Here is a 12877-nt window from a genome sequence, read left to right as displayed (position 1 = left end):
ACCAGCGATGGGTACAGTAATAAAAAAAAAAATGCTAATCTGAAAGTAACACTGGCATCTCATCGTTTGTACCTCTTCTTATTCCATGCTTATGCACACACTCAGCGCATCAAAGCATCTCTCGGCATCTCTGAGCAGTGGTGGTCTTGACGCAGACAGCCTGGGTTGGACTTCCAGCTCACCTGCTGTGTGACCCTGGGCAAGTGACTGAACCTCTCGGAGCCTCAGTCTCATCTGTAATATGGAGATGACACGGATGCTATTTTATAGGATTATTATGACAGCTGGATGGGTAGTGAAATGCCTGGCAGACACACCCTTGATGATTCTAGATAAGGATAAGAGCCTTTTGTTGTATTTACTGTAACGCTGTTGGCTCTTTTGATGTTTATTGTTTAGCTGTATTATGAGCAAGTCTTGAGATATAAGATATTTTAGATTATACTAAAGTAAAGCAGGAAAAAAAACTCAGACTTCCAAATGGGGAGGTCTGTGGAAGAAAGCCAGTCCTTGTCTTGAGACAACGAGATAAGCACAGTGCCTGCTTCTAATTTTTTGTTAGAATGCTAAATTAAAAGGTTCAAAGAGCCACCCTAATGAGGCCAGCTGGTCTTCATCTTGCCTGCCCATTGAAGCCCCTGGCATCATCACTGAAGCACCCTAAAAACACCGACACTCCTGCCTCGTGATTCTGATTGTGTAGGTGTGGGCTGAGCCCAGGTCTCAGGGTCTCTGGGAGGTCTGCAGGTGACGCTGGTGCCCAGCCGAGTTTCACTGGCTGAGGCTGGGGGTTGCTCCAGTTTGTTGAGTCCCTGCAGGAATCCAGATGGCATCCCCACCTCCAATCTCTTGAATTACTCCACACGAAACTGTCACCCGTGACATCTACGTCCTCCTGATGACTTCTCATAAGCGGCCCCTCCTGCCCCACCTCGTGGGGGCTGAGGAACCTTCACCCAGATAATCTCAAAGAAACACAGACGGAGTGCATTCGACATACTGCACTTGAGGCGGACTCTGCCTCTGGACCCTTTGATTTCAACTCTCCGGCAAGCCTCACCAGTATTCAATTGGGTTTCCCGTTGTAACCAAAACAGACGTGGGCCTGAATCATTCCTGGCCGGATGGTGGCCCCAACCTCACATCTGACCCGCGAGCGAGGAAATGTGCCCTGACTCTGCCACCTGCTTCTCCCGCCGGACTTTCACTGCCCCCACCCACTTCTCTGAGCATCACCTCCCCCCAGGTCCCAAAGGGACACTCGGCTCCCACTGTGCCCACTCCCGCCGCCCCTAAGGGTGCTCTGGGCAAGCTTCAGTGTCCCCGGCCATCCAGGGGGCTCTGGTCCATCAAACTGATCCGAACACGGTAAACACGCGTGGTCTGTGGAGCCACCTGTTTGAACGTCCCCATGCATGGAGCACCCACCCCCTGTCCTCCACCTTGAGGGGACTTTTCACACTGCTCACACTAAGACCCATCCCCAGCTGGAAGACAGCCTTTTTCCACAGAGCTCTACTCAAAGTTTGGCTTGTTGGCGGGAGGGGAGGGGCGTGGTCATCAAAGAAACAGTACCAACAGCTAAAGACAGGCTCCTTCTTCCCAAAAGTCAGGGCAGAGAGAGAAAATTTAGAGAGTGGGCACCCCAGAAATGCACGCACAAAGGAAACCCTTCTTGACAGAGGTCAATGCCGGCCAGATGACAGTGTGTGCATCCTGACAAAGTCCAAGAGGGGGAAAATGACATTCGGGAGATGCTGAAGACTTTAGAGAGGGAGCATTCACTTCAGAAGCTGCCCCTCGGTCCCAAAGTTCAAACTGCAGCATGGGTCTTTATAGAGAAAATAAATATCGGACAGGCTTTGCACTCCTTTCCAACAGCAGAGTGAAAGGAAGGCTTGTGTGGGAGGAAGGGATGTGGACAGACGTGGCCCGCCCGCCCGCACCTGCAGCCTGAAGCTAGGACCCTGCACTTGACCAAGAGCCCAGAAACCCCAGCCTCCAGCATGGCTTCCATTCAAGCCAAAGATCCACCAAAGCATGCGAATCTAAACAGTCTCTCCAAGGTTGAAGCTTTTCACCGAAAATAGAAAAATTTTCTGTTGGAAAAAACATGCACCTCTAGGGCTATAAGTGATTTTACTATTCCAGGGGTGGGATCGGGCAGCGAGGAAACCAAGTCAATGGAGAGCCTTGGTCTTTCAAACCCAAGCACCTGAAGGAGAATTTCTGACCCCCCATGAATGAAACCTTGGCATGAAACAGGAGGAGCGGGTTCCCAGCATCCCTCCGGCCCGTGCCCTCTTTAGAGGAGGACCCCTGGGGAGCAGCCTGATAGGGCCTGGGGCTGTCTGGGGCCCATCCCTCCTCCAGGTCATAAAAAGACCAACAGAACCTTAAGGCAGCTCTGGGCCAGGATGCCTGGAATCCTGGAATTCAGAGGTCACCTGGAATACGAAAGCAGTTCCAAAATGGCAAACATGTTTGCATATCAGAGGTTAAAAGCAATGTCAGAGGAGGTGCTTTGAAAACAGAAGGGCACAAATTCTTCATGCTCCTGATTTCCGTGGAGCCCTCCAGCTGACCCGGGCGGTCTGCCTTCTCCCCTGGCCCAGGCGAGCACTGCGGACCCGTCTGCCAACCCAGCGCGGCTCTGCTGCCTGGGAGAGGGGTGGGCCCAGCGCACGCTCCACGGCCGCCCCACGCTTCTTTGTTGACTAGTTTATCAAGGAAACAATCTGACGACCCTCACTAACAGGGATGCTCCTGCATCTGCAGCCCTCATTTATTATTTAAAACCAAGAACCAGCAAGAGCTTTGTCACCCTACTGGATTCTCTGTCTCTCTCTCTCTCTCTCACACACACACACACACACACACACACACACACACGGGAAGGGAACTTACATCACAACTGCATCCTACAGAAGATGATTCAACCCAGTCTCTCCGCATTTTCATGAGGTTACAAATCGAGTTAACCCGTGAAATCACGGCGGGCTCCGGTCTCCACCATGCTGGATATACATTCCACAGTTTAAATGAACAAGAACCTGAAGAAGCACAACTCTTCATCTGAGCTGGGCTCTGATTGGTCAGCAATCACTTAAATACATTTTTTTTCCCCCAGCACATAAAGGGACATCAACACACAATGCCTGGAATAAAGTAAAGCACCTTCTCCATTTCACCTGGGTCTCTCTTCTAACAGCATCTTTCCTTCAGATTTCCATCCTTAGAAACATCCTCCTTAGAAACACCCAAGAGATCAGGAACAGAACTGCAGCTCAGAAAGCACTCTTGGAAACTGAGGCATATCAGAGACGAATGGCTTCAAGCGGCCATCTCACCATGACCTGGATCTCCTCCTTTCCAGAATGAACAAGTGTCTGGCTGGCCCCACGGCGGAGGCCCCGAGCACAGGCTGGAGATCGTGCACCCATTCTTTCCACCTGGGGTGCCCTTCCAGAGCAGACGACGCATGGCTGAGGGTGAGCCCCGAGGAACGCTCTTCCAAGAGACGTGAACTCCCCGTGGGGGCCATCTGAGCTTACCAAGCGTCTTAGAATATTTTCAAGGCACAACGTAGTCTTCTATTCTTGATATTTCCAAAGAGTAACACATTCCTTTTGAAAGTAACACCTAAACCCGCAGAAGGCAGGGAGCTCAGGTGTGCCAGCAGCTTGGCATCTCATGCGCACCAGCACGGCAACTCCAGGTAAGACCTGAAGCGGCTCAGAACTCAGGTCTAGTGGGATTTTCTTAAATGACGAGAGGGCTCCCTCCATTCACCTATTAGCAAAGGCTGGTTTTCACACAGCATCTAAATCTATAAGCTTCCTTTTGGCACCATCAGCTCCAGCCACCCAACTTGCCCAGATTCCTCGGTCCTTGAAGACCATCACCCATCTGACAGGCCAGTTACTTCGACTTGAAAATCAAGACTCTCAACCACCGACATGACAGACCTCACAGGAGCGAGACCCACGGCACCGAGCTTTCCACCTGCCCTCGGGGCACAAGCACGGGCCGCGGCTTCTCTTGGGTCTGTTCAAACAGTCACAGCTAAGCCACCCACAGACCCGCACAGGTCCCTGACAGCAGGGCAACCAGCTTCCTCTTACTTCTACCTTCTACTTCAAGATCAACAGCCAAGTTGCAGACACTGCCAGCCTCCGAAGAGATAAAGCCAAGGCCTCAAAGACAATCCCAACGCACTGTCCGCAGGAAACGACATCCACCATAGGTGGAAACAACCGAGGAAGCCCCCGGCCAAGGCAGCCTCCACAAGGGCCCCCAGCTTGGCTCACTGGCCACGCCGCCAAGACCACAGACCCAACCCCAAGAGAGCTGGCGCTCTCCCCAGGCAGAAGGAGACGAACACCGGTGTCCCTACCTCAATCAAGAAGTCCCCGGTCCTCAGTCCGGCTTGCCACGCCACCCCGCCTTCATCCACAGACTCCAGGTACTGCAGGGCCGGGAACGCCGGCGTGGGCGTGAATTCTTCGATGGGCGTATCCGCTGGGAAGACAAGGTGTACCTCGTTACACGGCTGGGAAATGTTTGCAGGTTAGCCCAGGCCTCCCACGGGACCCTGGGGGGAAGCAGGCCCTGTGTCTCCATGGGAAGCGGGTGGTCCAGGCCAGCTCTCCCCTGGGAAGGGGCTGACACTCATGGTCATGGGCCGACACCAACTCAAGCAATGGACCCAACTGCTTTTTGGTGCCTCTCGGCCTCTGTGCCTAAAACACACAGGATACCGTGCTCCCCTGTCCATGTCTATATGTACATGCCTGTCATTTTCTTTAAAAGCATCAGTGACTAAACATTTTCAGTTCTAAAAATGGAAAAGTTCCCCCCATAACCACATGGAGCTACAGAAACACCACACTGAACCGCTTGCCAAATTTACATCTACGTAGACTCGCAACCAAGGGAATTCAACTTGGAGCGTGGACGGAGCAGAACGCTGACCCAGTGGGTGGCTGCAGATTTGGAATCTGCTTATGAGTCCTCTCTGCCGGGAGCCCAGCTCCCTGTGGCCACTCTGCGGCCAGCGTCTGCAGGAGGGCTGGGGCCCCGCTGCTCAGCAGAGCCAGTACTGGCTTCCGGGGGCCAGAGCTGCGGAGCCAAAGTCTGGGGCAAGAGGTGGACGCTCCTGGGTGGTCCCGAGGGGCTGGGGGTGGGGGGGGGGGAGGAAGTCGGCCTCGGCAGGGGGAGGGGAGACACCTCTCAGTCATGGACTCTCAGGGGCAGAGCGATCTCCCCCTCCCCGTGGACAGGCCGCTGCCTGGGCAGCCGGAGCTTGGAGCAGGTGGGGCTGGCTCCGGACAGGACGCCTCCCCCCGAAGCACAGTGCGGGACCCCCCCCAGCGCAGCCCTGAGGCTCCGAGATCAAACTTGCACATGGTTTCCCCACACGCGCGGGGCACAGATGTCTCCTCTCACCGGGAGGAGATGCCATTTTGTTTCATTTTGGCAGTGGGGGGGGCCCTCCCGAGTTCAGGGCTGCCGGGGGTCCGCACTGCCGCGGACCAGGTTCCCGGAGCCCCCCACCGTGGGCCACGTGACGTGTGTGCCGCTGGCTGGGCCACGGCGGAGGGGACCATCTTGCCACATTCCCTTTGCAAAGTCACCTTAGAGGCGGGCACCCAGCCGCCTGCTGCACTCGGGGGCCGAAGCCCACTCCCAGAACGGGGCAGTTCGGAAATCCCTGAAGGAAACTCGGGACTGGGTAATTATGGGCGACTGACGCCAGGAGCTCCGAAGCCAGTCACAACCAGACTGAACCAAGCCACAAAACACAGATGAAACCCATGAATTAAAAAAAAGTGGGGGGAGGGAGAGAGAAAGAGGAAAGCGAGAGAGAGAAGGAGCTTGTTCGGAGCAATACTGTGTACAGAAAATTGGAAATATTCCTAAAGGAAGCCCCGGTGTTTAAAAAGGCAGGATGTGAAAGAACATGGTTGTCTAGCAACCGAGTACCCCCAGGAAAAGGGCTTCTTTCTGAGCTGGGGAAGGTTTTTCACACAGGCGTGTACACACACAGACACACACACACATGTGAAGGCACCCAGGCCGGGAGCCGCCGGCTCTTACCTTTCGCCCCTCGGAGCACGAATCCGAAGCCCTCATTGTCTTTCTTCTGCAGGACCACGGTCTTCTCCTCGATAACGCAGTCGCTGTAGAGAGAGTTCCGGGGACAGCGCCCATTATTGTAGCCCGTCAACATCACCGCGGCCGAGGCTCCGCCGGGGACGTTCATCATCGTAGCCAATTAATCACCCCAGCTCGCCCGACCCAGGCAGGCAGCGTGGAGACGGCGAGCCGGCGCAGGAGGAGCGGAGGCAGCTGGGGGCAGGCTAACGGGAGGGGCGGGCTCGGAGCGGGGGGCCGGGCGGAGCGGGCGCGAGCGGGAGGCAGGAGTCATGCACGGCGGCGGCGGCGGCGGCGGCGGCGCGGGCGGGCCCCGGGCGCCCCGGCACGGCGAGCGGCCCGCGGGCGCGGGGGGCGCGGCGCGCGCGGGGCCCGGCCGCACGCGGCGCCCCGGCCGGCGCGGGGCCCTCGGCCGGCGGAGACATGAGGCAGCAGTTTTCCTTTTTCTTTCCTTCCCGAAGGGCTTTTTTTTTTTTTTTAACAGAAGCCGCCGGTTCTCTTCGCTCCCTGCAGCCGCGGCCGCCCCGGGAGGCGCGGCGACCCCTCCCTCCGGTCCGGGGGCGCGCGGGGCCCCCCTCGCTCTTGCGCGGAGTCCACAAAGCTGCCGGCGGCTCGGCGGCGCGACGCCGGCCGCGCAGAGGAGCCGCAGGCCGGCGGAGGGGGCGGCCGGCGGGCGGGGAGGGGGCGCTTCCAGCGGAAGGGGGCAGGTCACTCCAGCCCGGCCTCCTTGGGGCGGGGGGAGGTGGGGAGGAAGGGGTTGCGGGCTCCCCCTGCAGCCACAGCAACCGCCGTTTGGCACAGCTTTTTTTTTTTCTTAAAGGAAAGAAACCCCAAAAGCTCCAACTTTGCTTCGGTGGCCAAAACCTCCCACCATCCATAGGACGGGCGCGTCGCCAGCTGATCGCCGCCCGCAGCGCCCAGCACCGGGAGCAGGGGAACCCCCTGGAGCCCCCCACCTTCCGGGCTGCCTCCCTCCAGGAGTCCCCGCTGCCCCGGAAGTAAGTCAGGGGGAGGGGGAGAGTCGCTGGGGATGGCGCGGGGGCGGAGAGGAGGCTTTGTCCAGGGTCCTCAGGGGCTGGCTGGTGGAAGGGCAGGGTAAAGGGGAAGGGCCCCGGCCGGAGGGAGAGGCCCGGGATGCGGACTGAGAACGCGTGGACGGGGCTCCAGGTCCCAGGACGGAAGATCAGCTCTGCCCAGCGCTGAGTCTGCCACCTGCAGGAATCCCGTGGCCTCAGCTTTGTGGGAGCAGCCCCACAACCCGGGCCAGCGGTCAGGAGGAGGGACAGGGCTGCTGGGACCCAGCTCTGGGCAGTAGCCGAGAACATCACCCTGCAGGGACGGAGGAGCCAGGGAGCTCCTGAGAGGTGGGGGGCTACGGCCGGAGGACACAGGGCTGTCCTGCCCCACTCCCGAGCCCTCGGCCCGCACATCGGAGGCCGCACAAAAGAACTCGTGGGTGTGCCACTGTCCTCCAGGAGAGGGCCAGAGCGGTGGACACACGCCTTGACGACGGGCAGACCACACCATCCTGGATGCCCGCAGTCCAGGGTGGTCTAGGAACTTGGGAGGAGGGGGTCAGTCCCTGGGCACTGGCTCTGCCTCCAGCCCCGGGGTCAGCCTGCCGGATACAGGAGCCCCAGGTCTGGGACTGAACGTGGCCTGGAGTCCAGGCCTGGGAGCCTGTGGGCAGGTCACGTGCTGGCCTGGCCTTAGTCGGAGACTGGGCTCTTTGAGCCTCAGGCCCCCTCACATCACAGCGTGCTGAGAACAAGCCGCAGGCCTCCCGGGACTCCTGTGAGGTCAGATTGGAGGATGCCCACAGCCTGCGGTGGGACCCGAGAGCCCCAGGGAGCTATCGCGTTAACCGCCATCCGCTTGGCGGGGAGCCAGCACCTGGGAACCGCAGGAGGGGGGTGGGCAGAGCTGGGCACGCGGTGCTCCAAGGGGGCGGATCCCCTACTAGCCTCTTCACTTTCCATCCCCCACCTTCCCCAACCAGAACACAGACACAACTGTCTCTTGACCACCCCTTCTCCCACCTCTGAACTCCTCCTGCTGGAGGGCTCCCTGGCTCTTCAGGTACAAGCCCGCCACTCACTCCGGCCGCTTCCCCAGGCCGCCGCAGCCTCGCCCTCTGCCCCTGCACGCCCCCCTGCAGGAGCCCCTCGAAACTGCCAAGACGATGCCCGCTCCGAGGGGCCAGAGCCCTGTGGATCCCCGGGGACCCACGTGGCCCCTGACACCCGTCTCTGCCTGGCTCCAAGGCAAACCTGTCCTGCTCTCCATCCTGAGGCCCTACCATGGGCCAGCTCTTCTGCCCATTGCCCAGAAGACACCCCCGCCCCACGACAGCCTTTCAGCTGTCCCCCATGCTGGGGAAACTTGTTGGGGACAGTGTGGCTGTCCGGACGCGGTTGGCACCCTCCCTACTGGCCACACAGGGCAGGAGTGTTCGGGCGTCGTGGGTAAGGGTGTCACACAGAGCCCGGCTCAGATCCTGGCTCTGCTCTGACCCCAAGGGCACTCTGACCTTTGGAACCTCAGGGTCCCGCTTGGCAAAATGGGAATAATAGCAAGGCACGCCTTGTGGACTTCAGGAGGAGTTAGCAAAGAACCCACCTGAGCCCGGGTAGGCAGCACACGTTAACACCAACCATCCTAAGGGAGGGCCATCATTTGAATGTGCCCACTGCTGCCTCCTGTAAGGACCCCCCGCCCCCAAGGCTGATGGTTCCCTCTTAAGCCTCTCAGCAGTTCCCAACTCACTGAACAACTCCTGACTCACTTGAGGCTGCCCCGACCTGTGTGTCTGTCATCCTGCTCGCTGGGAAAACACCAGACTCCTTCATCTCCGATCTGAAGGATAGCCCAAACTCCTCTCTCCTGCATTAGTTCAGGAACTGAATAGCCCCTGGCTCCCTGCCCATCATGACCCATCTCAGTTTCATTCACAGACAGACCTGGGTTTGAATCCCGACCCAGGCACTTACCAGCTTAGCTTCTCAGAGCCTCACTTTTCCCATCTGCAAAGTGGGAACACTCATACCTTCCTTGCAGGGACTCTGCGGAGCAGGTGAGGGCAGTGCTCCCCTACAACAGGGAGAAGTGTTCTCATCAGCATTCCCACGTGTGGATCTCCCCAGGAGACTGTGACCGCATCCTGGGGGTTACCCAGCATGGCGCCACACGGAATGGAGCAAAATGGGCAAGGAACACAGCATGGAGAACAGGGGTGGCAGCGTCAGGGGCTGAGGAAGACCGCAGGGTTTCGAGTGAAGAGGTCTCTGGGGCAGTCCCTGTCATCCGCAGAGGGCAGGGCAGCTCAGCGTTGTGGAGTGCCTACTGTATACAGCTAGCTAGGCCTAGGAAGTGGAAAGGCAGGCTCAGGCTGATGGAAACCCGCAATCTCGGTAGCAACGCGTGAAAAGCAATAGAAACTCCAACGCAAGAGTCATTCCCTCAGAACAAGAGTGCATTTTGATGTTATCTGAATGGCACCATCCCTGGGCACGGGCTCCAACCGGGAAATCCCACACCCCGGGCCTCAAGAAGGAGCCTTCCCCAAATGCGAGTCTCTTTCCTTCCAAATCCTCCTAACAAGGGGCCCCCCGCACAGTCTGTACACGGGGGTGCCCGCCAGCCTCGCCCAAGCCTCAGGGGCAACCATCATGCCCATTCTCCCTGAATCTCCCTACCGGGCACAACATCGACTCTTGGTGAGATTCTGTGTGATGAAAAAAGCTGTTCTCCAGCTGTGCTCTCTTCAAACGTGTTTTCTGAACAGGGCAGGAGAGCAGTTTAACATGCCCCAAAAGTACCCTCCTCTGGAAGCTTCCTGCAGTGGGAGCCGTGGAGGGTAAAGGAGGTGGGCATTCAGCCCCGCCAAGTACAGTTGTGCAGGCTGCGCACTGAACAACTACAGAGGATACCATCTGGTCATGGCCGTCACAGAGCCATATGTTTCTGGTGGTGATTTCGGCTCTCGGCTGCAAGTAAAGGGCCTTGAGAAAGGGGCAGGCACCTTTTTCAAGTTCATGCAGATACAGGCCATAGAAGTACAGAATTCACGCGGTACCCGTAGACGCGTGTCTACCTCGGTGGGTGGGCTGCTGGGGAGGCAGGAGGTGGCCTCACAGAACCACGTCCACACTGGGAGACACGACCTGTGCTGTGAGTCTCCTGGGAGCCACACAGTAGAGGCTGTGCCAGCTGCTCGTGTTTCCACCCCCGACAGTCCAGCACGCGGCAGGAAGGAGTGCCGAATACCCCGGAGTGAGGCGGGCGCACGGTCGGCCACACAGAGGGCCTCAGGGTCCCCGCCCCACTGGCAGGCCTGAAGACTCCCCTGGCGTCTGCCTTGCAAGACTGCAGGTGGCCAGGTCTCAAGTGGCCTTAACTGCAGCCCCACGATGGGCAGGCTGTGCTTCGCTTGGGTCCAGATGGCAGAGATGCCAGTGATGACAGCTGGCATTTAGGATTTGTCAGTCACTGAACAAGCTCCCTTGGCAGTGGCGTCTGGTCCTGGAGGAGGTGTAAACCTGGAGCCACGGGAAGCCAGGCCCCGGCGGCCGAGATGTGTGAGCAGGTGGGCCCTGGGGTGGCTCTGCCTGCCCTGTCCCACGTGTGAGGGCTCATTGTGGGCATTTGAATTTTAAACACAAGGACTGCTGGGGTAGACCAGATGGCCTCACCCGGACTCTCAGGATGCTGGCTGGGAAGTGACCCTGACAAATCAAACAGCTTCGTTTCTTCCCTGCTCCACTGGGATTGGGTTTTGGTCTTGAATTAAAGTTCAGAAACAACTGGGGGAAGGGTAAGCTACCATGTTAATTCATAAATCCATGCAGTCATTCTTTATGGTGGTTCAGATGGTAATGGATCTACCTGCAATGCAGGAGACCCGGGTTTGATCCCTGGGTCAGGAAGATCCCCTGGAGAAGGGAATGGCAACCCACTCCAGTATTCTTGCCTGGAGAATTTCATAGACAGAGGAACTGGTGGACTACAGTCCATGGAGTCGCAGAGAATCAGACATGATTGAGTGACTGACACCCTCATTTCTTACTGAATACCTACTAAGGGTCAGGCAACAGACTGGGTATTTGGCATTTTGGGGGGCAACAAGCCAGACCTAGTCTAACCCTTATAGACAAGTCAAGGGTAGTGGGTTGATTGAATGGTAGACCCCCAAATCATGTTCAAGTCCAACTCCCCCTATCTGTGAATGTGACTTTATTTGGGAATGAGGTCTTTACAGATGTAATTAGTTAAGGATCTCAAGGTGAGATCATTTAGTGAGGGCCCTAAATCCAATGACTGGTCCTTAGAAGAGAAAAGAGAGGGAGATGGGAGACAGGCTCAGGGGAGAAAAGGCCTTGTGAAGGCAGGCAGAGGCAGGCAGGATACAGCCACAAGCCAAGAAGCACCAAGACCACTGGCAAACACCTGAAGCTGGAAGACAGAAGGACAGAGCCTCCCCTGGAACCTTCAGAGAGGGCAAGATTCTTGCCGACACCTTGATCTTGAACTGGGAGAGGATACATTTCTGCTGTTTGGAGCTGCTCAGTCTGTGGTCACTTTACAGCAGCATCAGGAAACACACACGGAGAAAGTGGGACATCACATGTGACTCTAAGTGTTACACAAATGTGCAGGATACGGTGCTGCGTGAGCCAGAACAGGGCAGGAAGACTTCCTGTAGGAGGAAGACCAACGTATGAATAGGAGTGAGCGGGCTGGGAGGCTGGAAGGGGAAAGAGAGAGAGGAGAACTCTGCAGACAGAGGTAGAACCTCGGCGATAAAGGTCCTGAGGTCCACCTGGGAGGCAGGAGGGGCCGATCACACCGGGTCGTGGCTGAGGGCCGCCTGCACACTCAGGACAAGGTCCAGGGGCGGCCTGAGGCTGGAATTCGGCTTCAGGCAGAACCAGGACAGCACCTGCTTCCCCCAGTAGGATCTAAGGCCAAAATGATAGCAAGCAGCTGATCCACTGCTTCCAAGCTAGCCTTTTCCCGGCCAGGCCCGAATTCCACTGGGATGACCCAAGGTCGGCTTAAACGTGTCCCACAGCCATGCTTCCTGCTCAGCGAGTCACACACAAAGGTCTGCTGCAGCTGACGTCACAGCTCTCCCCAGGCACCAGCAGGAGAAGCTACAGGGTGCAAGGACAGCCCGAGCCCTGGGGCTGAAGAGGACACTGGGCAGGCACACACGGGGGTGCAGGAGACACAGCAGGAGAGGCACATGGTCTGGATGCGGGGGTCTCAGAAGTGCTGACCCCCTTCAGCTTTGCAGGGAGGGGCGGTGAGGACCACCAGGCACAAGCAGAAGTGTGGTTTCGGCAACTGGGCCCTACATCCCCGGCCCAGCAGCCTCAAAGCTTTGAGGACCCCACAAACATGTCTGCCAGCCAGAAAGGAAAACCCACTGACTCCAAAATCCAAACAGCAAACAACAAGGAAATGAGTCTGTGTTTAATGAAGTGTCTTTGAAATTGAACATGAGGTCAACTTCATTACGCGCTAAATTTTGTATCCGTCACACATCCTCGCACGTGAAAACAACCTGCAAGACCGATTTTCTCACCGGGAGAGGCTTCTCAGAGAGGTGGCTCAAGGCAGTGAAATCCCAGAAGCCACTGGCGGGGGTCTTCCTGCAATGACTGACTCACGGGAAGAAGGGTCCAAAGGCAGAATTGCCAAGATCATTTCAGCATTCGTG

The 12877-nt window shown here is 57.5% G+C and overlaps 1 protein-coding gene across 1 annotated transcript in view; it reads right to left on the bottom strand.

The window, feature by feature from the left end:
• The window catches only part of SHANK2 (SH3 and multiple ankyrin repeat domains 2), a 552597-nt gene that overhangs the window by 158859 nt on the left and 380861 nt on the right, over positions 1-12877 (bottom strand). Inside the window, exons 15-16 of the mRNA XM_061161522.1 lie at positions 6100-6182; positions 4397-4521 (exon numbers count right to left, since the gene is read on the bottom strand). Of these exons, the coding sequence (XP_061017505.1) occupies positions 4397-4521; positions 6100-6182 (208 nt within the window). The remainder of the gene's footprint in view (positions 1-4396; positions 4522-6099; positions 6183-12877) is intronic.

Source organism: Dama dama, chromosome 2 (assembly GCF_033118175.1).
Source record: "Dama dama isolate Ldn47 chromosome 2, ASM3311817v1, whole genome shotgun sequence".
Taxonomy (NCBI): Eukaryota; Metazoa; Chordata; class Mammalia; order Artiodactyla; family Cervidae; genus Dama; species Dama dama.
The sequence above is the reverse complement of the archived record's forward strand: the minus strand, read 5'-3'. Positions and strand labels throughout refer to the sequence as shown.